This window comes from Nicotiana tomentosiformis, chromosome 4 (assembly GCF_000390325.3).
Source record: "Nicotiana tomentosiformis chromosome 4, ASM39032v3, whole genome shotgun sequence".
Classification (NCBI taxonomy): Eukaryota; Viridiplantae; Streptophyta; class Magnoliopsida; order Solanales; family Solanaceae; genus Nicotiana; species Nicotiana tomentosiformis.
Window position 1 is genome coordinate 136499903 of NC_090815.1, and position 27738 is coordinate 136527640.

Here is a 27738-nt window from a genome sequence, read left to right on the forward strand (position 1 = left end):
TCACTATATGGATGTTGATGAATATGTAGTAGTACAAAATTAATTGAGAGTTCTGAAAGAGCCAATTATTACTATTTTGGAGGAACAAAATTAATTATCAATAAGGCATTATGTTGTAGTAAGTCTCAAAGAAACTTATTTAGTTTCTAAAGTATTCGCGAAAGCGATTGGTTATATTGAGACTATAAAGAAAGGAAAAATTTAATACCTTCTATTACTACAACTTGTAGCGGGGTAATATGTATGTGAAAGGCTACCCGCTTTATTCTCCAATTTGTACTACACAAACAAAAGAATTTCACAATAAAGTAGAAGTTTATTGATATAAAAATCCATATCATAATAAACTTGGAATTTATTCATAATTGCACACGTCATGGTATAAACCTGAAATTTATCAATATTGATAATTTATTCAGTTGTCATAATTAGTTTAGCCATGCTAATTTAAGTATGATGTGCAAAAATAAAAGAGAATTCACATGGGTAGATATTAAAGAACTAGAAAGTTCTTTACGAATTCTCTTATGTTGCTTGTTCTTATTAATTAATAGACCAACTAAAATTGGGATTGAATCCCATGAATGCTGGAAATATCAAAAGTGAAAATGGGTCCATTCACCTACCATGTATACCACATAAGATGCATCTATGAGATGGTTACATGTGCGATTATTATTAACCCGCAACCTGACCGGTGATTGCGAGGTAACTTGCTCCGTAATTTAATTTCGAGCATAATTTCCATATTTTCTATTCAAGATAGTTTATCTTGATAAGTTGGTTTACATCACAGTTAGTTTAGCAAAATAATTATTAAGTGCCTCCGCTTAATATCTAAACTATTGCTTATGAGATCAAAGTTATGTATATCGGTTCGATATACGTTATATACGAAAGTATATTACATTCTCCCCTCACAAGTGGTTGGAGGTAAGGACCAAATAATTCTATCTTATTATTATTATTATTGATGTACGGTGTATATTTTAATTAACACTATAATGTACAAAGGTGGGTTTTCAAAGTTCAGAAAGTAAGTTAGTTTTTCTAACATGAGGGGAAGACAGGATAAACAGTTGAGAAAAAGTTACGTAGAATGAATTATCATGTGTACATCTAGATCCTCGAATAAAATAATATGAACTTGAAGTTCATAAAAAGATAATTCATTTGCAATATATTGCAAAACATGCCAGACACATTTGCTGACCCAAAGAAAATAACTATATTCTCATTGCAAATGCTCCTATTAAGTTCTAGAAGGACAAAGTCAATGGTACACTTAAAACATATAGACAAATCGGTTTCAAATAAACTTCTTAATAAAGAAGATGAGCAAATGATCAAAATCATCATAAAGGAGGCAAGTGATCTAGAAGATCACAGGACATAATACTTCATAAAATCTTATGAGAGATTCAGGTACCTGAATATATGAATGAAGAGATCTCTATGTTATGTCTTTATGAAAAATAAGGAGGTTGGAACCGATATAAAATATTTGTCGACGACATCTATAATAGCGCTAAATATATATGAGGATCTTAAGTCTGGAGAAATAATTCAAGTAGAATTTGGTTTCATATAAAAGACATGTAGTTTTGGATATATAGTTCAAACACTCGAAAGTATAAAGTCAATAGGTGTGTGCAATCACTTTCATGTATTTTATATGTCGGCATGACATGAAAACTTGATATAAATCTAAAGTTTATTTATATGGCTTATTTGACTATACTTATATGATAATATCTGAAGGATTTAAATCACATAAAGCATATACGATTCTTGGTCCTGATGTACCACATCCTAAGTGCAATTTGTGCACATATATATATTGCTATAACTATAAGAATGATAATGTGATAGCGAGAATACCTCTATGGAGATATTGAAAAGTCATTCCACGACATTAGATGAAGACATTATATATCTATCAAGAATAGTGATTTCAAGGTATATTCATTCAAGTTAATATGGCTGATTTGTTTATCAAATCTCTACGAACGATCTTTTGAAGATGGTGCATAAGATTGGAATGCGAAGGCTCAAGGATGTGAATTGATTCTCTCATCAGGGGAAGTTAATACGCGTTGTACTCTTTTTTCCTTACAAGGTTTTGTCCCATTGGGTTTCCCTTGCAAGGTTTTTAACGAGGCAACCAAAAGGCGTATTTCTAAACATGTGTACTCTTTTCCTTCTCTAGAATATTTTTTCCCACTGGGTTTTATTTTATTTAAGATTTTAACAAGGCACATTATATGTTGAATGGACATTCAAGGGGGAGTGTTATAAATATAATTGTATTTAAGGTGAATGTCTATATTTTAGAGAGATTTTAGGAATTATTACTTGGTGGCTAAGTCACTCTTTTCCTATAAATAGAGGGGTTCTATTCTATTGTAATTCATCCCAAATCAATAAGAATTCTCTCTCTACGTTTCTCTACAATATTCTTCTTCTTCTTTTATTGTTTTATAACAAAAATAAAATATTGAAGCCAAGAAAGCAATTAAACTATAGGTAATAATAACAATCTGTGAATAAAAGGATATCATACTAACACTAATGCTAGCGAACTAGGAAAGACAAAGGGATACGCTCGACTACCTAGTAGCCTTCTGTATAGGGTAAAATATGTTTACATTAAATGATCGAATAAGGAAGTGACGCGTGAAGCCGAAGATAGAAGACAATTGAATCTGAAGGCGACGATCCCGTCTGATATCGAAGAAAGTAATACTCATAAAGATGAAATAAATGTTTGCCACCCGGTAGCATTAAGTGAGGAATATTCTATAGCATTAAGTACACGGTCTATTACAAAGAATATAACATTCATTGATTGTCGTTATACTTTCTTCAATGGCCCTCATAATTGATATTAAAGAGGGGTTTGATCCTAGGACCTTGTTCCCTAGGTGCAGCTATAAATAGTGAGCTCTATTATCATTGTAAAGGAGAGAAATTCTCTAGAAAACATACGCTACATCCTATTCAAAGCTTAATATAATTTTAGATTCTTGTTTATTGATATCATCGTTGTTGTGTCCGGAAGCTTTGCTCTCGGAATCGCCATTTCTACTATTTTATCTCAATCTCAAGGCTAAGTATCATATTTTTATCTAATTCATCTATTATTTCAGGAACAGATTAATTCACTTGTCTATAAATCACGTATAAATTCAACTGTACCGTTTTACGGGTAAACAGTTTAGCGCCCACCATGGGACTTAGACAGTTGTGTAATTAAGTTGGTTCTTACCTCTTTTACTAACATGTTTGATTATTTATTCTTAGCAAAAAAATCATAAAAAATGACAAATAATGATGTTAACAACACACACAACCTTGAGGCCCAAGAAAATCACCCTCAGCATGAGGATTTGATCAGCGATACCCATAGCGAGGGGAACAAGGCCACACAGGTCCACGGAAGGCGATACCCGCGATATGTGACGAGCGCAAAACACCACTTAAAATTATGCTCGCTAGTCAAAGATAGTATAGTATAATATCGTATCCACAGAGATTGGATAGTTAGATTGCTATCCAAGATGATCAACAATTAAGAATTATGTGAATTAAAGCTAAAATTAACTAAGAAACTAAAGCTAATTGACTAATGACAATCGAACACAAGTAAGCAAGGAAGATAGCAATGGGAGAAGATAGGGGTTGATTGAATAGATGCAAGGTAATTGTCTGGGATTTAACTCTAGTTAATTCACTTCTAATATTTAAGTGAGTCTCTCGAATTCACTCAATTTATTAGTTCAAACATTTAGCAGAAACTCCTCTCTTGATTAAGTCTCAACCTCACAATAAGAACCAAATTAAGCTCGGTGAAGATATGTAAGAATTCGTAGTGGATTGGTCTTTAGGAGAACCTCTTTCGATTATCCTCCTAACTAGGTTTAATCTACAATCCAAGTAGCTTCTTTCGATTACTAAGGAGAATTAATAAACTAAACCAACAACATAATGCAACAACATCACAAGTTATGCCTCTCTCGATTACATGAACATGTGAATATAGATGCAATAATTAAAACACCCAAAACGATTCAATACATACTAGAGTTAATATCCACAAACAAATATTAATACACCAAATCCATCAATCCCTAAGGAGAACTACTCCATAGATATGGAGTAATTCATCACAAATATATATAAAAAAACATAAAACGATCCAAACTCTTGTCTTTAGTGAGAATTGAATGATGAATTCCTTGTGCTTTTGCTTCTCTACCTCCTCCTTAGCCTCTTTAGGTCTTAGATATGTCAAAAGTCCCAATAATAATATTTTTTCATGTATTTATACTAAGTAGGATTGGGCCCAAATAAAATCACCTTCTCCTGCGCGAAATAGGACAAATACTCTATAAAAATTACACAGATGTGCCGCATGGGACGACGCGCCATGCAGGGCATTAGTGGGGATTTCCAGAGAATTATTTCTGACGGGCAGCAGGCATTTTACACAGGTGTGGCATGCCACGCGCCGCGCTAGAGTTATTTTCTCAGAGTCCTGATTTTTCTTGACTTTTTGATATCCGGACGTGGTTTTCGACCCCCGAACGCGATCCCTGCATAATCCCTTGGGCTTTCATTCAGACTTCAAAGCTCCAAATTACTCGAATTAGCTCCATAATATCTACATCACTCGAAATCAATCCTACAAGGTATAAAACACATAATAAGTGCAAAACACTAGCGATTAAAGCTCAAACTCAATTAAAGTGCGGTAAATTAGAGTGCAATAAGCGACTAAAACACGAGATTATAGCCTACCGTCAATATGTTCGAGAAGCGACTCCTGATGATTTTGAAGAGGAGCACGTCATCGAAGCGGTAAGGGTCCTGCAGGAGCAACAAGAGGCCATTATAGGCCATCTCACACGGTAGGATAAGGTAATGATAAAATTGAAGTAGGAGTTATCGGGTGCTTCCAATAACGTGAATGGGCGAGGTCCAGTTCCTCCCGGTGCTCTCACAAATCAAACAACATAGAGGGTCGACAACAACACCCCGAGGGGCGAGGTCGGATTCGATGGGACTGGGGGGAGCGGATCCGGTCATATCAATAAGAGTGATCCCTTCAAAAATGAACTCCTACGATTTACGAGGGAAGTGAACGCACTCATGGACCAAATCCTAGGCGCACCACCAGTGCTGAAAGGACCAGACTCAAAGAAATATACTCAATTGCCATACAAAGTTACAAACTAAGTGCGGCACCAGAGTTGATCCCGAAGCGGTTTAAAATGCCGGATGTACCGAAATATGATGGGACTTCAGATCCTCAGGAGCATATCACAACCTATACAACGATGCTGAAAGGTAATGATTTAGCTCCCCACGAGATTGAATTAGTGTTGTTGAAGATATTCGGAGAGACTCTCACGAAGGGAGCCTTGACGTGGTATTTGCTTTTGCCTGAGCATTCCATAGATTCCTTTGAGATGCTCACAGATTCTTTCATTAAGGCCCAGGCCGGGGCCCAAAAGGTACAGGACCGAAATGTTGATATTCTCAGAATTGTACAAGGAGAATCCGAGTTGCTTTGGGAATTTGTAACCCGATTCCAGAAGGAAAGGATGTTGCTACCGATCATTCCAGATGAATGGGCAGCTGAAGCATTCACCAAAGGTTTGAATCCGAGGAGTTCTAATGCTTCCCAGAAATTGAAAGAAAGATTGCTCGAGTTTCAAGCGACAACTTGGGTGGATTTTCACAACTGGTACGAGTCAAAGATAAGGATCGAGGATGATCAGTTCAGTTTCCGACGTTGATTAAAGGTCGGGAGAATAATAAAGAGAAATCAAATGATGATTTTGACACACGGTCTTCAAAGAGTCGGTTCTTGCCCTATGAACGGGCCAAAGGATGCGACATAAGCTCCCGAGCGACAGATATGTTCGATAGAAGAACTGATTGCGGCCGGAATAACAAGTCATTACAAGACAAGGAAATATCAGGTTCTCGAGACTCTTCCTACCCTTGACTTTCAGAATATAACTTTAACGTCAATGTAGTGGAGTTGGTATCGGCTATGAGAAACATTAAATAGGCACGGTTCCTGAAGCCAATGAGATCCGATCCCAGCCAGAGGGATCCTAATTTATGGTGTGAATACCACGGGACGAACAATCATCGGATTGGGGAAGAGGTTACGACGCTATTGAAAAATGGCTATCTCAGGCAATTCTTAAGTGACCGGGCTAAAAATAATTACTGTAGCAATCGAGACAAAGCGGAGCCCTCAAAAGCAAGAGAAGATCACCCGCACTAGATGATCAACATGATTTTTTTGGGGGGGGGAGGGGGGGGGACGAGATTAATGGGGTTACCTTCTCGACGACGAAAAACACAAAGGTATCAATAACCCACAGCAATAAACTCAGGGAAGTCACTGAAGACGACATCACTTTCACGGAGGAAGACATAGAAGGATTGTTGCTACCGCACAACGACATATTGGTACTATCTTTAAATATTTTAGATTTTAAAATCAAACGTGTTTTGGTGGATTCAGGGAGTTCGGCCAATATTATGCAATGGAGGGTATTGGAGCAAGACAAACTTACTGGAAGCATCATTACGTCTACAAAACTCCTCTCCGGGTTCAACTTAGCAAGCGTGACAACCCGAGGAGAGATCCTACTGCCCAAGAATGCCGAAGGGGTGATAAAGACGACCCTTTTCGAGGTGATGGATGGTGATATGGGATACAACGTTATCCTGGAAAGACCATGGTTGCACGAGATAAAAGTTGTTCCATCGACATATCACCAGTTGCTGAAATTCCCAACCCCGAGGGAATTAAACAAATAAGGGGTGACCAATCGACGACAAGGGAGATGAATGCAATTTTGGTCTCCAATAGCAAAGGGAAAGAGCACGCGACATAGCAGTTACAGGAACCAGCGCCCGATCCAAGCAAGGGCAGCCAGAGGAAGGAGGCGCAGGAATCTTATCAAGTCCTACGGTATTTTCAGGTACCAGAAGAGATGGACACAACAAAGTCCACATCGGAAGAGCTTGAGCAAGTCGCATTATTCGAAGAGTTCCTGGAAAGGAAATTCTACTTGGGGACAAAATTTTACCCCGAAATAAGGTTAAATTTAACGTCGATTATTTTGCATGGTCGCACGCGGATATGATAGGTATCCTGCCGGAAGTATCTGTACACAAGCTGATCTTGGATCCCAGCATCCCTCCAGTAAGACGGGAAAAACGGCCTACCGCCGAGGCCAGAAACAAATTCATCAAAGAAGAGGTAACTCGCCTATTTGATATTGGTTCAATATGAGAGGTAAAGTATCTAGACTGACTAGCTAACATAGTAGTAGTTCCAAAGAAGAATAATAAATTTCGCATGTGTGTAGACTATAAGGACTTGAATAGGGCATGCCCAAAGGACTCGTTCCCATTACCAAACATTGATCAAATGATCGATGCAACGGCCGGACATGAGTTAATGAGTTTCCTCGTTGCTTATTCCGGGTTCAACCAAATTAAGATGAACCCGAAGAATCAGGGAAGAACTTCGTTCATAACGAACTTTGAAACATATTGCTATAATGTGATGCCTTTCAGGTTAAAAAATGCCGGATCCACTTACCAGCGGCTCGTAAACAAAATGTTTGAAAAACATATAGGGAAAACCATGGAAGTCTATATAGACAATATGCTTATTAAGTCTTTGAATGCAGGTGATCATCTTAAACACTTGCAAGAGACTTTTGACATTCTAAGGAGGCATAAAATGAAGCTTAACCCGGAGAAGTGTGCGTTCGGGGTCAGCTCCAACAAGTTCCTGGGATTCCTGGTGTCACATAGGGGGATTGAGGTTAACCCCGATAAAATCAAAGCCATCGAAGACATCCCAGACCGGCTATCAAGCGTAAAAGAAGTTCAAAGGCTCGCTGGAAAATTGACTGCTTTGAGCAGATTCATTTCCCGGTCTTAAGAGAAATGCCATTATTTCTTTTCATTACCCAAGAAGAATAACAACTTCTATTGGACACCGAAATGTTAGCAGGCTTTGAGGGATTTTAAAAGGTACTTGTCGAGTCCATCGTCATTATCAAAGCCGTAGGAAGGCAAAAAATTGTTAGTCTATTTAGTAGTCTCGGAGGTAGCAGTAAGTGTTGTTTTAGTCTGTAAGGACGAAGGTACACAATCTCTAATTTATTACGTTAGTAGAATTTTAACGGGAGCAGAAACTTGCTACCCATATTTGGAGATGTTGGCTTTATCCCTCGTAGTCGCCGCTCGGAAGCTAAGGCCTTACTTTCAATATCACCCAATAGCTATGGTGACCACCTTTCCCCTACGGAATATCCTTCAGAAACCCGAACTCCCGGGTAGGTTGACCAAATGGGCCATCGAAATGAGTGAATTTGGCATACAATATAAACCCAGGGCAGCGATTAAGTCACAGGTTTTGGCCGACTTTGTGGCCGATTTCAGTCCAGGATTGCTACCTTTGGCTACTAAAGAAGCAGTGATGATATCAGAATCGACATCAGGAGTTTGGACCCTATTTATAGACGGAGCCTCCAACGTAAAAGGGTCCGGGCTTGGTATAGTATTAACCACACCTTCGGTAGAAACCCTAAGGCAGGCCGTAAGAACGGTTTCATTGACTAACAATGAAGCGGAGTATGAAGCTTTAATTGCAGAACTCGAATTAGCCCGGAGACTAGATTCCTAGGTCATAGAAATCAAGTGTGATTCTCAGGTGGTGGTGAATCATATCTACGGGATCTTCGAAGCCGAAGAAGAGCACATACAACAATACGTAGCGAAGGTCCAGGTTCTGCTGGCACAGTTTTGAAAGTGGTCAATTACGCATATCCCAAGGGAAGAAAATGCAGAAGCGGATGTGTTAGCTAACCTCAGCTCATCAACGGAAATAAAGGGACCAAAATTCGGTACGATCGTACAACTTATGCACTCAGTTCTGGACGCTGATAATTATTACGAGGTAAACGCAACTAATTTGGTCTGTGACTGAAGGACGAGATCATTGATTACATCGAGCACGGAAAGTTGCCCTAATATCCCAAAGCGTCTCGGGCGCTGCGCGCTAAAGCAACACGGTATAGTTTTAAAGGAGGCCAGTTGTATAGGAAATCTTTCCAAAGCCCGCTGGCCCGATGTTTGGGAGCTTCCAAACCTAATTACGTTATACGAGAAGTCCATGAAGGAATCTGTGGAAACCATTCGGGCGCAGATTTCTTAGTACTAAAATTGGTAAGGGCGGGATACTATTGGCCCCGGATGGAAAAAGACGCCAAAGCTTTTGTTCAAAAATGCGATAAGTGTCAACGCTATGCGTCGTTGGTACATCAACCAGCAGAACCATTAGACTCAGTTTTGTTTCCATGGCCGTTCATGAAGTGAGGAATGGATATCATCGGACCGCTGCCACCGGCCTCTGGTAGGGTAAGGTTCCTTTTGATTTCAACTGACTATTTTTCTAAGTAAGTTGAAGCAAGTCCTTATCAGAAGACTGGCGAGCGTGAGGTGGTAGATTTCTTGTGAGAAAACATAATTTACAGATTTAAGATACCAAAAGAGATATCCTATGACAATGGGCCACAGTTTATAGGCGCAAAGGTCACGAAGTTTCTTGAAGACTTGAAAATCAAAAGGATCACATCGTCGCCCTATCATCCGAACGCAGATGGTCAAGCGGAATCAATGAACAAAGTGATTATACGAAATCTCAAAAAGAGATCGGAAGCAGCTAAAGGCATATGACCTGAGGAACTGGCCGGAGTACTATGGGCGTATCGAACAACAGCTAAATCAAGCACATGAGAGACTCCTTTCTCCCTTGTATACGGAGTAGAAGCCCTGATCCCGATGGAAGTAGGTGAACCTACTTTGAGATACTTTCAGGCAAATGAAGAAGCAAACGACGAAGAAATGTTGGTTAATTTGGAGTTGCTCGATGAATGCAATGACTTGGCGCATATAAGAATGGCATCTCAAAAGCAGAGAATAGAAAGATATTACAATCGAAGATCCAACCTCCGTTATTTCAAAGTGGGAGACTTGGTCATAAGGAAAGTAACTCAAAATACCCAGGATCTCAATGCAGGGAAGCTAGGTCCAACATGGGAAGGCCCCTACCGGGTTTCAGCTGTCATCAAGAAAGGTTCATATGAGTTGGAGAATCAAGATGGAGAAAAGTTGTCAAGCAACTGGAATGTGGCACACCTCAACATATACTATTGCTGATGAACATCACTTGTATTGAAAGTATGTGCTTCACTATTTTTCCCTTCGTCCAGTTTTTGTCCCAATTGGATTTTTCTGGCAAGGTTTTTAACGAGGCGCCAACGGAAAAGAATACTACAAAGAAAGTTTCAACATCAGCAATAAGACCTTTTAATGGCAAGGCACAAAAACAAAGAACCACTTGGATGGTTAGATAATCTTTTGCTCGATAGCAAAGTTCCTACTGGGAAGTTAAAGTTTGCTATCGAACAAAGGTTACCTGATCGTTCACAAGTGCAAGCCACTAGGGGATTGTTAGATAGTCTTTGGCTCGATAGCATAAATTCCTAAGGGGAAGTGAAGTGTTTTACCGAACTGAAGATTATCTAGCAATTCATTGGTGGAATCCTCGAAGATGCTAAACTTTCAGTATTCCAATTCGCATTCTTCGCTTTCAAAATTGGGGGGGGGGGGGGAAGGGAAAATGATACGAGGATACGGCAACAATGACTGCCGCTTTGACCGGAATACGAAACTAGGAAGCATAGTTATGTCATCGGGACCAGGGACTGCGCGGCCAGCCTTGTAGAAACAAGTTGTACAAATTAGCCACAAGAAATGGCAATGTCTTTTTAGCGCAACGAATGCTTATGTACTTTTGAAAATGAAAGGAATAAAGTAAAGTCCTTTTATTTCTATCTTGTTTCTTGTATGAACGATGAATTGATTTTTTTATTTGAAAGTTAAACAAATACTTCAAATGCTAGTGTCGTAATGAACAGGAAACGTCCTCTTCAAGAACACCGTAAACATAGGAGGGACCTCTCTTATAAAAACCCTCACAATAAAGGGTTGATTTTGGAAGAACTTATGCACGAAATCCAAATGCTTTCGGGGAAATTTACACCCGAAACCTTGCACAAAAAGAATAAAAAAGCACACTTGCGCATATATTTAAACGAAAAAGATGCAAAAAGCAAACTTGCGCAAATACTCAGACCAAAAAGACGCAAAGATTAAACTTGCATAATGATTAAACAAAAGCGCGCAGAAAGGAAAATTCATCCAATAACTAAGCAAAAAATGTTTTTATGTACAACGAATGTGCTAAATAGCAAAAGTATAGAAGTTGGAAAAAGAAATCAAAAGCTAGGATGTTGTATCTCCGGAACCCGGAGGAAAAGAAACACATGCACCCCCAAGACAAGGAGGTAGATCCGTTGCCGGTTCGATATCTTGGCCTTCATCATTTTGGCCCTTAGTATCGTCACCTTCCAGTTCCTCCTCAGTTCCCGAGAACTCAGAACTGTAACCAGAGGAATCGGTAGCAACAGGCCTGGCCGGAAGACCTCTTTTTGCAGCTAACTCCAGCTCAAAGGCCTTAGCGATTTCGGCGTCAGTCTATGACACTCGCTATGGCCTCTTCCAAGATTTTTCTCCTCATGCTATACATAGAATATGTTTTCTCAACAATGAGGGAAGTTGTTCGACGCTAAAGTTCTTATTTAAGTTGGTCAACCTTGGCAGAAAGATTTTTTTGCGCGGATCTAACGAACCGGAGGTTGACATAGAGATCGCGGACTGTAGAGCTGAAAAGTCTATTATGCTCAATGGTCCTCTTATGCTTCTCCTCTAGTTGGGCATACTTCACCCCGGCAGCAGCAAGCTCTTCGGTTTTGGAATTCAAGGTCGCCTCCAAATTATTTAATCTCTCATAGGAGGAAGCCTTGCGATCGAAGGCAGCAAGAACGACACTATGGACTTAAGCCCATTTTGCCCTAGCCTCTTCAAACTGAATCCTTAACGGGGCGATATCTTGGCTAAGGGTCTCTACTTCTTGCTCACTTTGCTGCACCTGAGCCTCCAACACAACGGCCTCAACAGCTTTAGCTTCCAGTTCTGAGAGGCGAGCAGCAGTTTGGGCCCGCTCGCCCAAAAGTTGATCCCGCTCAGAGGAAAGTTCTTCTTTATTCTGAATCAACCTTTGGAGGCCCTCAGAAGCAAGAAAATTAGTTTGCAAAACAGAAAATGCAAACTCAGAATAATGATGTATCAAAGAAATAACGATGGAAATGAGGGATATACCGCCGCGGCATTGTGCATGGAATTGTTCAACAAGTACTCCCCCGAGAGAGCTTATATATTTTCCCTATCTTTTTCTGAAGCCAAAGTCTTCAAATAGTTAGCAAGTTTCATCTGCCGGGACAACAAATTGCATTTGGTAGAGACCGAGAGAGTAACACTCCTCCTCCTTTGCGGATATTCTGAGGGGGCAACATAATTTTGCCCCAAATTCCCATATAGTGGGAAATGGGAGAGGGGAACATCCTCTTCTCAGACAGTTGCAGCCGGTGGATATGATGTAGTGGTTGCTGATGGAAGAATTGGTAAAGAAGGAGATGAAGCTAATAGCATTGAAGGGTGAGAAGTAACTGCGACAAATGCAGTGCTGGTTGTTGGTTGTTCATCAACTGAAGACGGCAGGGGCCCGGTACTCAGCCTCATGGTATCGGGAGCGGCGACTAGGATTGGATAACGGGAGTCTGCATTTTCTACCATCTCAAACTCCCCCCAGAGCACCGAGGCATCGTCTTCCGTTGGTGTAACTAACTCAACAGATTGAGCATTCTGTTGAGTTGATGAAAGTCGTCATCTTCTATGTAGATAAGCCCCCTCATCACTAGCTTCTTCATCATCATCAATAACCACAGTATCTACAGCCGGCTCGGATGCGGCGCTTGACACCATAGCATCTGAAGACAATTCAGGCACGACACTCCTTGCCCTTTTATTGTTTTCCCCGACCACGGAGAAACGTCTCTTTTTTGCTTGCTTGCTCTCCGACCGGGGACTCCGAAAAGAAACACTTGCACCCGAAGCAGGCCCGGAGATGTCTGTTCGAGTAAACATCTCTTAAAGTATCCTCGCTGCATCAGCAGGGTCAGCCAAACATCCTCCTCGGGGATGACAACTGAGCCCGCGGGTAGACCTGAATTCGGCAAAAAGAGAAAGGATTAATTAACTTCCTTACTCCAGATTCAACTTTTTCCTTTTCTGGCGGAGATTTTGTGTAACCTCAATTACTCCAATTTTGAATTTGAAAAAAAACAAAAACAAGGTGAGTCCAAGTTACCATAATTTTTGGCCTTTCACCCGTATTTAAGGGCCAGTTCTTTCCACGTACGGGTCTCGGACGTAGTGATGTCCAAGATTTTTTGGACCCACTGGTCCAAGCCTTTAACCATAGGTGGTACCTATTGAGTTGCTGAAACGGGAGAAGAAAGGAGGGTTAATAATGACGTGAAATGATCTATAACGAAAGAAAGGTTAAATAAGGAACTTACGAGTGTAGTTCCATGTCCGGAAAGGATGAAGCCGTTGCCAGAATGATAGCATTGGTGGCAGCTACAACGAACCGTTCCATCCACCCACGGTCATTGTCATCATCCATACTAGATATCAGAGCATGGTGGTCACGTTTGCTTAAATTTACCATTCCCCCGCGGAAGATCTTGGGGGAATAAAGATTCACCACGTGAGCTAGGGATATCTCATCTCCTGTTTCTTGGCACAGAAGCCAAAGACAAGCAATCGTCCTCCACATGGAAGGACTTACTTGTGCTAAACATACCTGGTAGCGGAGGCAGAACTCCACAATAATGGAGTCAATCTCTCCACTTAGAGAAAATGCCTCCAAAGTGAAGGGATACAAACAGAAATACGTAAAACCCTTCTTGGGTATGGTTACCCACTCCGCCAGATCAAGAGCAGTAATGTCTAAATCCTGGCAACGACAATCTTCCTTCACAACAGAAATACTGGAAGGACGGATGGAAGAATGATATCTTCCAACGGCCCATGTACGAGGGTTAGCAGAAGGAAATTTTTCTTTGAAGTCTTTAGTTGTGACGAGACTTCTGGGGATGATGGTGCTCACTGTAAGAGGAGCAGCCTCTTTGGCTTTGCCTTTGTTCTTTGAGAAACTAAGGTATTTAGAAGAAGCCATTCTATGTTAGAGAAAAAAAAAATATTTTCTCTTAGGGAGAAAATTAAAGTAATGTTGGAAATAGAGTACGAGTTGAATGAAGAGAGTTTTAGAAAATTTGAAAAATTATGAGGTGTGAATGAAGGAGTTTGATGCGTACAAGGGAATAAATAGGCGGTTTAAATGGTGACTATATTACCTCGATAATCGGAAAAACTAATGCTAAATCATGGGATGACGCATGTTCGGGAAATTAAAAGCGGATAAACGTGCCTCTAATCAACCGTTAGAAAATTTTTCAGAGGGTCAGTGAATTTCCCGCTAAAAGAGATATTTTCTACCAACTTCTCGGTGACATAAAGTTACGCCACCGAAAAGCAGGGGGACTATCTATATAGGATAAAATATGTTTATATTAAATGATCGAATAATAAAGTAACGCGTAGAGTCGAAGATAGAAGACAGTTGAGTCCGAAGGCGACGATCCTGTCAGTTACTGAAGAGAGTAATACTTATAAAGATAAAATAAATGCTTGTCACCCGGTAGCATTAAGTGAGAAATATTCTATAGCATTAAGTACACGGTCCGTTACAAAGAATATAACATTCATTGTTTGCCGTTATACTTTCTTCAATGGCCCTCATAATTGACATTAAAGAGGGGCTTGATCCTAGGACCTTATTCCCTAGGTGCAACTATAAATAGTGAGTTCTATTATCATTGTAAAGGGGAGAAATTCTCTCGAAAACATACGCTACATCATATTCAAAGCTTAATATAATTTAAGATTCTTGTTTATTGATATCATCGTTGTTGCGCCCGGAAGCCTTGCTCCCGGAATCGCCATTTCTGCTATTTTATCTCAATCTCAAGGCTAAGTATCATATTTTTATCTAATTCATCTATTATTTCAGGATCAGATTATTTCACTTGTCTATAAACCACGTATAAATTCAACTGTACCATTTTACGGGTAAACACCTTCTACCCTAATCCTCGACCTCCACATCCTCCTATCTAGGGTCATGTCCTCAGTCAACTCCAGTTACACCATGTCCCGCCTAATAACCTCGCCCCAAGACTTCCTACCTCTACCCCTCATGATACCTACTGAGGCTAACCTCTCGCACCTTCTGACTGGTGCTTCTATACTTTTCCTCTTAACATATGCCCGAACTATCTCAACCTCGCATCCCGCATCTTTTCCTCCACAGAAGCCACTCTCACCTTATCCCGGGTAACTTCATTTCTAATCTTATCCAGCCTGGTATGCCCACACATCCACTTTAATATCCTTTTCTGAGTTACTTTTATCTTCTGGACATAAGTGTTCTTGACCGGCCAACACTCTGCGTCATACAACATAGTCAGTCTAACTACAACCATGTAAAACTTACCTTTAAGTCTCAGCAGTACATATGTTAGTTGATTTTCTATTTTATATTTTAAAAGCTTGTGTTCAATGTGAGCTACAACATAGTCTAAAGTCATTCTAGTATTATATGCGTGTGTACCGAAAGACGTTTTGAATTTACTTATTTAACAGTAGATATTTTACCCATAAAAGGTTTAAATTTTCAAAAAGAAGACCAATAGTATAAAAAGAAAATAATTTTCGGAAATGACTATACATAGTCATGAATTAAGTTTACCCACACAATTTTTACTCTTAATCATGATTAAATGATACATATTATTATTTTAATTTTTCATTGCTAATATTAGTTTTACTTGATTTGATGTAAATATATGAGTATATACTGTATTTAACTAGAGACGGGTAGGTATTTTTCTATCAACAATTTCCAAGTCTTTACCTCATCTCAATACAAAATCAGCGTTGGGACCTACAAAACCTGGGCATAGGCATGATATATACGTCCAACTGCTGCAAAATGCTTAACAATTTTAGGTACTTAAAGATACATCAGAATATGTCACATACCGATTATTTTGTTCTTGTGCAGCTCCTTTTGTACATATCAAGCTTAATATTTGTTTTTCTACAACTCTTCAAATCCTCTTAATTTGCACGTTAACTACATCATGAATTGGCAAATTTTACATTAGCGGTTAGTCTAACACAATCCTCCTCCTTTATTCGAATTCGAGTTTAGGACCGACAATATCAGCAAGCTCACATGTGCGGAGTTAATTTTTACATTAACTGACATTAAATAATCTCATCCACCTGTACATATGCATTCTTCCCCATGTAACAAAGCTAATTTTTCAGCGTGCAGTTTTTTCTTATGAACTTATAAAAAGAGCCGATGAGTATTAAATCATTGCCTTCAGCTTCGGCTAAAACAAAAGCATTTGGTCCTTTTTCTTTAGTTTTCATATTGGTATTGGGCTGAAATTTATCTGTGCCCAAATTAAATTATACTAGTATTTGTTAGTGTATGTCTATTGAATCTGGGCTCTCTAACACAGAATTATGGGCTGCCCAGTTCCACCATCAAGTTTCGGGGGGAAGTACACAAATAGTCATTTTTAAGACTGTTATTTAGGGATTAGCCATTACTTATTTTATCCTGAAAATTTAAATTAAAAATCTTAACTTCAGAACTTTGTGTCCTGAAAAATTGAAATTCATAACATATTAACTAATTTCTAAATAGCAGCTCTCTAGAATGGCTGCCTACTGTCATTTCTACTCAAGTTTCCTATGCCCAAAAGAGAAAGGATGTTTATTTAGGTTATAGATTCTCTCTCTATATTGAATAAAATATATTATATGAAAAATATTGCTCATAGATTATTTTAATTTTTTTTTATCTAATCTAAAAGAACAAATGATAACGGTACAATATGCAGAATAGAATATAATGATAGTGTTTTAGTGATTTTTTTTGAGTATTAATTAACAATATATAATATTGCCACATACCGGTAGAAGTAGATAATGTAACGATATGCCTTCAAAAAGTGTTTGAAGAAACTAAGGAGAATTACTAGTTTGTGCTTATTTCTTTAAAAGAAATAGTCAATTTTCAAAATTTAATCAAAATATTTGCATTTGTATATAAATCACACCTAATTCATATTCAATTTTCCATCACTTTAATTGACTGAATGAAAATGCTTTCATATTCCTCCAAAACTTGCAATATTCCTAATTTGGCAAGTCCAGCTGAGATTGCTAATTCGGCCTAACTCAAAAATGCATGTGACTGTGTGTAATAATTTTAATTTCTGTTTGTGCCTTTGTGGACAAGCACGTATGACAACTAGCTAAAGAGCAAGCCAACTTGCTGTATATATTATTTAGAACCATAGTAAATAGCGAACTTTTCCCCAAAATGTACATTTCTTTTTCAACAACTTTAGTGGTTTTTTTTTTTTAAAGGAATATAAAAAATATGCAAATTAAACACATGTGTAGAATGAGATTGGAACATAAATTAAATCACTGGCAGATGAATAGATGGAAAAAAACAAGTATATATATACATTTTGCATATATTTTACACTTGTATGCTATAAACTCTTTTACTTTTTAGTTTGAAGTGTCGAGACGTTCGAGTCTTCGCTTTGCGTTACTCAAGCCGGCATTCTTACTTCCGCATCGTCCACCACTGCTCGTGCGTTACTGTACTCCACATTGGTAGTTTCTACTGTCTTCTAGAGCTCAACCTCCATTTTTCCTATCCATTGTCCCTCCTGTTTGGCTCTAGTACATTTGAAACTTTGTAATTGACTAGTTGTAATTGAATTTCAACTATTGGTTAAATTTTTTTCAGATTAATGAATGGCTGAAAAGTTAGTTGAAAAGAAGAGAGAAACTAATACTAGTACAATACAATAACATAGCAACAAAATAGATAGTAGTAGTAATTAAGACCGACTGATTACCAAACTTTTGTCACATGGAAGGTTTGTACTATTGCAACTCTTTTAATACTGCTTTTCCTCAGAGGCAATTCCTTATAGAGTAAAATGATATAATAGACTCTATGGTTAAATGGGACCAATTCCATAATTTTGTTAACTCATTTAATTTAACAGTAATAATTCGGCATATGCATGAAACTCTCCTAACATGTGCCAGCCAATATTGGCTATTGCATGTTTTTAAGTTTAACCAATAGAATCGGTGCAAGGCTCGGTGGTTAAATAATCACGTCAAAATTATGTCATTAATTACACCCCCTCTATTAATTAGAACCTTAATTTACTCATATAATAAATTCATGGCTAAAACCTTAAAGGTTGAATAAGCTGATTGGTTGGAGAAGTAAAGGCGATATCGTGATTTTTCGGTTCTATATGAAATATTAAAAAAAGTTTTTTTAGAAAAAAAATAGAAGTGGCGTAAGATATTTCAGAGTTTGCCAACAATAAATATATATTATGACTGTGATACTTATCCGACAAAAAAACCGTTTAAAACTTATCCGATTGTTATCCAAACTCATTCTCTAGAATAAGAATCAAACAAAGGATATAGTAGTAGTTAATTATTGTGCCGTCCTATTCTCAGTAGTACTCAAGTACTTCTATGTTGCATTGGTGCTTAATCCAACTGAGATTCTAGATAGTGTTTTGCACTTAAATTATATATGCCTAAAAAGAATTACTCTCAAAATTTAATTGATTCAACTTTTTACTTCTTTAACATTTGATACAATCTTTAAAATTATGAGTTCAACATTTGTGCTATGGATATATTATATTATGGATATTCATTTAGTATTCCGTTGTAAATAAGCTTACTGAAAAAACTTATCCATATGAGATTCCGCCGTAAATATGTTTATCTATTTAGTACTCCATTGGAAATAAGCCTCCTGAAGAAGTTTATCCTTTCGGTACTCCGTTATGGATAAATATTACCCATGGTAGAAGATTATCTATATCTGGCACAACAGCTTAGAGTAGCAACTTACAAGCAGCTTACACAACAGCTTGTAGCAGCAGCTTGCAGAAGCAGCTTACACAGCGGCTTCCTTTCTTCTATAAATATAGGAGAATTCAGTTCATTATGTACATAAGTTTGAAGTTTGAAGTTTGAATAATATATCAGTTTCTCTCTATACTTATTTTTACTTTACAGCTTTTATTTTATAACACGTTATCAGCACGAGACTCTGCCATCTCGAGAAAATACTTTGAAAGTATCAGAGGTACGGACTTTCTTTTTCTAAATAATGTCAAATCTTTCTAAACTTGAGTTTGTAGCTCTGGATATATCGGGCAAAAGCTACATATCTTGGGTGCTTGATTCCGAAATTCATCTTGATGCGATGGGCCTAGCAGACACCATCAAAGATAAAAATCAGGCATCAAACCAAGACCGTGCCAAAGCAATGATATTCCTGCGTCATCACCTTGATGAAGGCCTGAAAATGAAGTATCGTACTGTTAAAGATCCAGTCATACTGTGGAATAATTTGAAAGATAAATATGACCACCTGAAGATGGTCGTTCTTCCACAGGCACGTTATGATTGGACTCATCTAAGGCTACAAGATTTTAAATCTATTAGTGAGTATAATTGTGTTATGTTCAGAATTATTTCCCAATTGAAACTATGTGGTGACAATATTACTGATCATGATATGTTGGAGAAAACTTTCACCACTTTTCATGCCTCGAATATGCTCCTGCAGCAGCAATATCGAGAGATGGGATTCAAAAAGTATTCTGAACTTATATCACATCTTCTTGTAGCCAAGCAACATAATAAGCTATTAATAAAAAATCATGAAAGCCGACCTACTGGTTCTTGTCCATTTCCTGAAGTGAATGAGACGAACTTCCACCAAGCTAAGCGTGGAAGAGGACGTGACCCCAGTCATGGCCGTGGTCGGGGAGGAAACTCTAATTGTGGTAATAACAATGCACCAAAGAACCCTCCTCACCACTAGTGGTAGAAAAGGAAGGAACAAAAGCATGGAGCGGTGCAAGCAGCAAAGCCAGAAAATGCATGCTATAGATGTGGAGGAAAATGGCACTGGTCACGTACATGCCGTACGCCAAAGCATCTGATTGAGCTGTATCAAGCCTCCCTGAAGAAGACAGAGAAAAATGGTGAAGCAAATTTTATATCTGAAGATAATTTAGACTTCATGCATTTGGATGTAGCTGATTATTTTGCACTCCCAGAAGGAGAAACAAGTCATGTGATCGATAGTGAATCTGTAGAAATGTAAATATTTTAATTTTTGTTGTTTGCAGTAGATAGTATGATTATGTAATTGTTGTACATAAATAAAAGTTGTGCTTTGAAAATGATGTTTACTATCATATTTATTTTGTTTATGTCATTTTGAAGAATATGGATAATCCTCAAATTATGTTTGGATCAAAGACCAATCATGAAGATATTTGTGTAATTGATAGTGGAACAACTCATGCCATATTCAAAGATCAGAAATACTTTTCTTATTTGCATAAGAAAAAAGCAAATGTTTCAACAATTTCTGGTAATATAAGTTTGATTGAAGGCTCCGGAAGAGCTACTATATTTCTGTCTAAGGGAATAAAATTTATTATCGACAATGCATTGTTCTCCTCCAAGTCCCGAAGAAACTTGTTGAGTTTTATAGATATCCGCCGAAATAGGTATCATGTTGAGACAATAGATGAAATGAACGTGGAATATCTTTGTATTACAAAGAATATTTCTGGCCAGAAATGCATCGTAGAAAAGTTACCAACTTTATCTCCTGGCTTATACTATTCAAAGATTAGTACAGTTGAAGCACACTCTATCGTAAACCAGAAGTTTACTGATTCATATACTTTTGTGCTTTGGCATGGCCGTTTGGGCCATCCCGGATCAATAATGATGAGACGAATTACTGAAAATTCGAGTGGGCATCCATTAAAGGACCTGAAGATTCTTACAAATGATGAATTTTCTTGTGATGCTTGTTATCAAGGCAAAATGATCACTAGACCATCACAAATGAAGGTTGGCATTGAGTCCCCTGCCTTTTTAGAACGTATACATGGGGATATATGTGGACCTATTCACCTACCAAGTGGTTTGTTTAGATATTTTATGGTCCTAATAGATGCATCTTCAAGATGATCTCATGTGTGCTTACTATCATCTCGCAACCTGGCATTTGCAAAGTTATTAGCCCAAATAATTCGATTAAGGGCACAATTCCCAGATTATCCTATAAAGACTATTCGCTTTGATAATGCTGGAGAATTCTCATCTCAAGCTTTTGATAATTACTGTCTATCAGTTGGAATAAAAGTTGAACATCATGTAACTTATGTTCATACTCAAAATGGCCTTGCAGAGTCATTTATTAAACGGCTGCAATTGATAGCAATACCACTACTTATGAAAATAAAATTGTCCACTATTGTTTGGGGCCATGCTATCTTGCACGCAACATCACTTATCCATCTCAGACCAACACATTATAATAAATATTCTGTGTCACAATTAGTTTTTGGCCATGAACCAAATATTGTCCATCTACAAATTTTTGGATGTGCTGTATATGTGCTAGTAGTACCACCACAACGCAGTAAGATGGGCCCCAAAGAAGGTTAGGAATATATATTGGGTTTGAATCACCCTCTATTATTCTCTATCTTGAACCATTGATGGGAGATTTATTTACTGCTCGATTTGCAGATTGTTGATTTGATGAAACAAATTTTCCACAATTAGGGGGAGAGAAAAAGGAAATCAAAAGAGAAATTGTGTAGAAAGTTTCATTATTATCTCACTTTGATCCACGTACCCCTATATGTAATCAGGAGGTCCAAAAGATCATCCATTTACAGAATATAGCAAATCAAATGCCAGACGTATTTACTGATTTGAAAAGGATAACTAAGTCGCATATCCCTGCAGAGAATGTGACTATCCGAATTGATGTCCCAGCAGGACCATCTACTAGCATGAGAGCTAGTGAACCTAAAGCACGCCTGAAGCGTGGTAGACCTTTGGGTTCTAAGGATTGAAATCCTAGAAGAAGAAAATCGACAAATGATCAAAATGATATTATGAAGGGATCTCCTGAAGAGACCCAAGATCTGATTAGTTATGAGATTTCTGAAAAAATCAATGAACCCGAGACTCAAGTGAGTGGGGAACTTTTAATAAGTTCTACTAGTGATGGAATTAATTTAAATCGATCTGAAATAATGGTGGATAATATTTTTGCATATAATGTTGCACATAACATTATGTAACATAGTGAAAATCTTGAACCCCGATCTGTCGAAGAATGTCGACAAAGATCTGATTGGCCAAAATGGCAAGAGTCAATTCAATCGGAATTGAAGTCACTCGCTAAAAGAGAAGTCTTTGGACTAGTAGTCCAAACACCTGCTAGTATAAAGCCAATTGGTCATAAATAGGTTTTTGTGCGAAAAAGGAATGATAAAAATAAAGTTGAAAGATACAAGGCTCGCCTTGTTGCACAAGGATTCTCACAACGACCTGGAGTCGATTATGAAGAAACATATTCACCAGTTATGGATGCCATAACATTTCGATATCTCATCAGTTTAGCCTTATATTAAAGGCTTGAAATACATCTAATGGATGTGGGTTTGGAACGAGATTAAGCATATATTGTGATATTTAAAGGGAACTCTTGATATGGGTTTGTTTTATGCTAACAAAGATAGTGCAGATCTTCTTGGTTATGCAGATGCAGGTTATTTATCTGATCCCCATAAAGCTAGATCTTAAACCGGGTACGTGTTTACATGTGGAGGTACTATCATATCATGACGCTCCACAAAATAATCTATTGTTGCTACTTCTTCAAATCATGCTGAAATAATAGCTATTCATGAAGCAAGTAGGGAATGCGTATGGTTGAGATCAATAGTTCATTTTATTCGAGAAAAATATGGTTTGGAATGTGAGAAAAGACCTATAATTTTATACGAAGACAATATTGCATGCGTAGCCCAATTGAAGGGAGGATTTATAAAAGGAGATAGAACGAAGCACATTTCACCAAAATTATTCTACACATACGATCTTCAGAAAAATGGTGACATTGATGTGCAACAAATCCGTTCAAGTGACAATCCGGCAGATTTATTCACCAAATCTTTACCAACTTTAAATTTTGATAAGATGGTATACAAGATTGGAATGCGTAGACTTAAATATTTGAAACAAGGTTTTCATCAGGGGGAGTAAAATACGCGATGTACTCTTTTTTTCTTATTAAGGTTTTTTCCCACAGGGTTTTCCTTATAAGGTTTTTAATGAGGCAGCTAGCAATGCGTATTACTAAATATGTGTACTATTTTTCCTTCACTAGGATTCTTTCCCACGGGATTTTTTCTAGTAAGGTTTTAACGAGGCACATTATCTTTTAATGAACATCCAAGGGGGAGTGTTATGAATATATTATATTATGGATGTTCATTTAGTACTCCGTTGTAAATAAGCTTCCTGAAGAAACTTATCCATATGAGACTCCACCGTAAATATGTTTATCTATTTAGTACTCCATTGGAAATAAGTCTCATGAAGAAACTTATCATTTCGGTACTCCGTTATGGATAAATATTACCCATGGTAGAAAATTATCTATATCTGGCACAACAACTTAGAGTAGCAACTTACAAGCAGCTTACACATCAGCTTGCAGTAGAAGCTTACACAGCAGCTTCCTTTTTTCTATAAATAGAGGAGAATTCAGTTCATTATGTACATAAGTTTGAAGTTTGAATAATATATCAGTTTCTCTCTATACTTGTCTTTACTTTACAGTTTTTATTTTATAACAATTTGATATTTATTATAGTTTTAGTGACTTTTCTCTCTCTTTCTCTCTCTCACACTCACATATATATATATATATTTTAAAAATCCGTTTGAATTATTTGATTGTAAATAGCTGATAAGTACGAAGTGCTGAAAAGTATTTTTCAGTGTTAAAATTGATTTTTTAAATAAGCATTTGCGTGTTTAGATAGACGTGCTAAAACTGATAATGAACAGTTGATGCGTTTGGTAGAAAAGTACTGATAAGTTATTTTTTATTAAAATGACTAAAATATCCTTTAAAACTTTATAAAAGAGTATAAATTAAAAAGTTTCTTTGCAAAAAAAAAAAAGAATAAACAACGAATAAAAGTTAAAAAATTTATTTTGGGAAAAATATTTTGTGAATTAAAAAATATTATTAAAGATAAACTAGTAAAAATATTGATCAAACTAAAAGTGCTTATAAGCTGAAAAATTATAAGTTGGGGGTGACCAACTTATGACTTATGCTTTATTTTAGCTTATAAGTACTTCAGATGTTTACTAAATGCGTAGATAGACCAAAAAATATTTATAAGCTAATTTGACCCGCTTATAAACTTAGCCAAAAGCTCTCAATATCAGGTTCAGTTGAACTTAGTTAACTATGTATAGCTAGTATTAAATATATTTTTCATAACTCAATCTCTCATCTTAAGAGTTTTCAATTTCAATTTTGAATCCGCCTGTGCAACCTTTATATCAACTTGACCAAAAATCAAGAATAATTAGCAGGAGTAAATATTTTTCTGTAGCTTCTAGTACGTACTAGAGTTAGGAGTTGTATATAACCATGTGAGTTCTACATCAACTTACTTCCTATTCTTGTTTTAGGGAAGAAATTCAGATAACAAAACTAACAAAGAAAATGTGTATAGCAGTGTTCATTTGGCAAGCTCACACTCGATATTCATTACTGTTATTGCTTAACAGAGATGAATATCACAATAGGCCAACAAAAGCAGTCCATTGGTGGGAAGGTGAGGAAATTGTTGGGGGCAGAGATGAAGTTGCTGGTGGCACATGGTTAGCTTCTTCAAGACAGGGTAGAGTTGCTTTTCTCACTAATGTTTTGGAACTTCATACCCTCCCTCTAGCCAAAAGCCGAGGTGACCTACCTGTCCGTTTCCTACAGGTATATACACTGTCAGTTTAAAGAATATTTACGCTATCGAGGTTAGGAGATAGTCGAGCGTTTTTTTACTTTGTATCAGAGATGGGGCTAGTCTGATAGTGTTTTATCTTGGACTGCTAGCGCCTTATGTTGTGTTCATACTATTTTTTCGTTTTTCATAAGAGGTAGGCGAGCGTTTTTCTACTTTGTACCAGGAGTGGAGCTATTCTGTTAGTGTTTTGTCTTGGACGGGTTATAGTTATTGCTTTTCTACCTATTTTCTTTCTCTTACTATGCTGATATTATTTTTTTACTTTCTGTTGTTGTTACGGGTCTACTATCTCTTTTCGTCTTCTTGAACCGAGGGTATTTCGGAAATAACCTCTCTACTCATCCGGGGTAGGGATAAGATTTGCGTACACTCTACCCTCTCCAAACCCCACTTGTGAGATTTTACTGGGTTGTTGTTGTTATTACACTATCTGTTTACGTAATATTTTTTGCAGTAGCTTGTCTATTTACACCGTCAAGAAATCAGAATTCAAACTGTAGTGTCACGAATTTGTGACGATGATTTCAAACAAGGTGATGTTGATTATATGAAAGCAAATTTTGATATTGAAAATTTGTTGGTTATATGCAGAGTAGAAAAAGTCCAATGGAATTTGCAAAGGAGTTGGTGAATGAAGGGAATGAATACAATGGGTTTAATTTGATATTAGCAGATACTCAAACTAAGTCAATGGTGTATGTATCAAACAGGCCCAAGGGAGAGCCCATGGTTATACAAGAAGTCCATCCAGGTGTTCATGTGCTCTCCAATGCAAAGCTGGACTCTCCTTGGCCCAAGGTCAGTAGGTTCGTTTGGTTAACTGGATAAGGATATTAATCTCGGGGTGGAATAAAGGACAGTCCAGTGCATAAAGTATTCCGTATTTTTGCAGGGTTCAGAAAAGGGTCGCTCCCCAAGGGGTGTGATGTAGACAGCTCACCCTAATACAAGCATTAGTGGTTGTTTTTACGGTTCGAACCCATAACCTATATGTCACATGGAAATAACTGTACCGTTGCTGCAAGAATCCGAGATAGAATATGGGATTGTATTAGTTAGTGACAGGATGAATTGTTTACCAAAATAGTAGGATTAACTACCATATATAGAAATTGAGATAGCTAATCGCATCGGATATCCCAGTTAGGATATTCTTGTCTATCGCATCTGATAACGAAACGACCCCTTAGGATTAGGACTAATAATCATCAAACTTGATAAGCAATTTGAAGTTTATTTTGTGCTCTTGGTTGTTTATTTCAGGCTCAAAGATTGAAGTTGAGTTTTAAAACAATGCTTGATGTATACAAAGCAAGTGAAAAATGCATTTGCGTCAAAGAGATGATAGAGAAGTTGATGAGAGACACAACCAAAGCCGAAAAAGGCAAATTACCTCGTATTTGCTCTCTCGATTGGGAGTTGGAACTTAGCTCCATATTTGTCGAAGTAGACACTCCACTGGTAATTTTCTTTTGGAAATTAAATAATCAATTGTCATTCATCCTATTCTTTAGTCTAATGATCAGGAGTCACGGGTTCAAGCCGTGGAAACAACCTCTTGCAGAAATGTAGGGTAAGGCTGCCTACAATAGACCCTTGTGGTCCGGCCCTTCCCCGAATCCCGCGCATAGCGGAAGCTTAGTGCACCGGGCAGACCTACCTATTCTTTAGTCTAAAAATATTTTCATAACCTTTTTCTTGTTGTGATATAAATACATAGGGATGTTATGGCACTAGAAGTACAACAGCATTGACAATTGAAGTGGGAGGACAAATAAGATTTCATGAAATGTACCTTGAGAAGAACTTGTGGAAAGAGCAGATTGTTAGCTATTGGATTGAAAAGCTCCAACTGCAATAGACTGTTGGATTTCATAGATTTGTTACAATTGGATGTTGAAATATGTTATATTCTCATGTTTTCTTTTCAATTCAAAATAAGATCAAATGAATATTGTCTTTCTATTGAATTTGCAATTTCTCTTTCATATTTTCGGGGAATATTATTATATGTACTTGTAATCAGGAAATGTTAACTGTTCTACGATAATCATTTTTGTGCATGTAAAACCATGAAAAATATGTTCTCCTTCAAGTCTGTGCGAAAAATCAAAGCTTCTTTTGAAACTTTAGACTCTAAGCATATTGCCTTTCTAAATCAACATCCAGATGTTGAATGCAAATGGAATTTTTACACAAACAGTAAGTCGGATTCAATGTGTGTTTTTTCTGGTCTGTATACACATATTATATATAATTATACACATATTATATATCCGTCAGCTATTTTTAGATTAAGCAATTGAGTGATCGACTATTTTTAGTTTAAGAGGAGGAGAACGAAGAAGAGGAGGAGGTGGAGGAAGATGTCCGGAGGAGGAGGAGGAAGCGAGAGAAGAAAGGAGGAGAAGAAGAAAGAAATGCGAAAAAGAAGTGAAAGGTTTTTTCCCATCTGGCTAAAATGTAAATACTTAATAATAATTGATTATGCCTTAAATAGCTTGAGTAAAAGCGGTATTATCTGCAAATACATGGTTCTCTCTTGTAGGGCTGCTTATCGGGCGGATCGGGCGGTTATTTACTCTTAACGGTT

The 27738-nt window shown here is 37.5% G+C and overlaps 2 protein-coding genes across 2 annotated transcripts; both read left to right on the forward strand.

Annotated features, from left to right (window-relative positions):
- The first annotated feature begins 9885 nt into the window (after positions 1–9885).
- On the forward strand, positions 9886–10263 carry LOC138910575 (uncharacterized). Its single transcript, XM_070201818.1, has one exon. The coding sequence runs from the start codon at positions 9886–9888 to the stop codon at positions 10261–10263; it is 378 nt and encodes a 125-aa protein (XP_070057919.1).
- Positions 10264–24497: 14234 nt separating this feature from the next.
- On the forward strand, positions 24498–27115 carry LOC104088858 (uncharacterized). Its single transcript, XM_009593600.4, has 4 exons — positions 24498–25114; positions 25737–25943; positions 26409–26606; positions 26866–27115. The coding sequence occupies exons 1-4, from the start codon at positions 24848–24850 to the stop codon at positions 27004–27006; spliced, it is 813 nt and encodes a 270-aa protein (XP_009591895.1). The 5' UTR covers positions 24498–24847; the 3' UTR covers positions 27007–27115.
- The last annotated feature ends 623 nt before the right edge of the window (positions 27116–27738 follow it).

Coding starts and splice junctions, on each gene's coding strand:
- LOC138910575 (XM_070201818.1), top strand. CDS start 9,886: ATGGAAGTAGGTGAACCTACTTTGAGATACTTTCAGGCAAATGAAGAA.
- LOC104088858 (XM_009593600.4), top strand. CDS start 24,848: ATGTGTATAGCAGTGTTCATTTGGCAAGCTCACACTCGATATTCATTA. Junction 25,944..26,408: donor TGGACTCTCCTTGGCCCAAG/GTCAGTAGGTTC, acceptor TGTTTATTTCAG/GCTCAAAGATTGAAGTTGAG. Junction 26,607..26,865: donor TCGAAGTAGACACTCCACTG/GTAATTTTCTTT, acceptor ATAAATACATAG/GGATGTTATGGCACTAGAAG.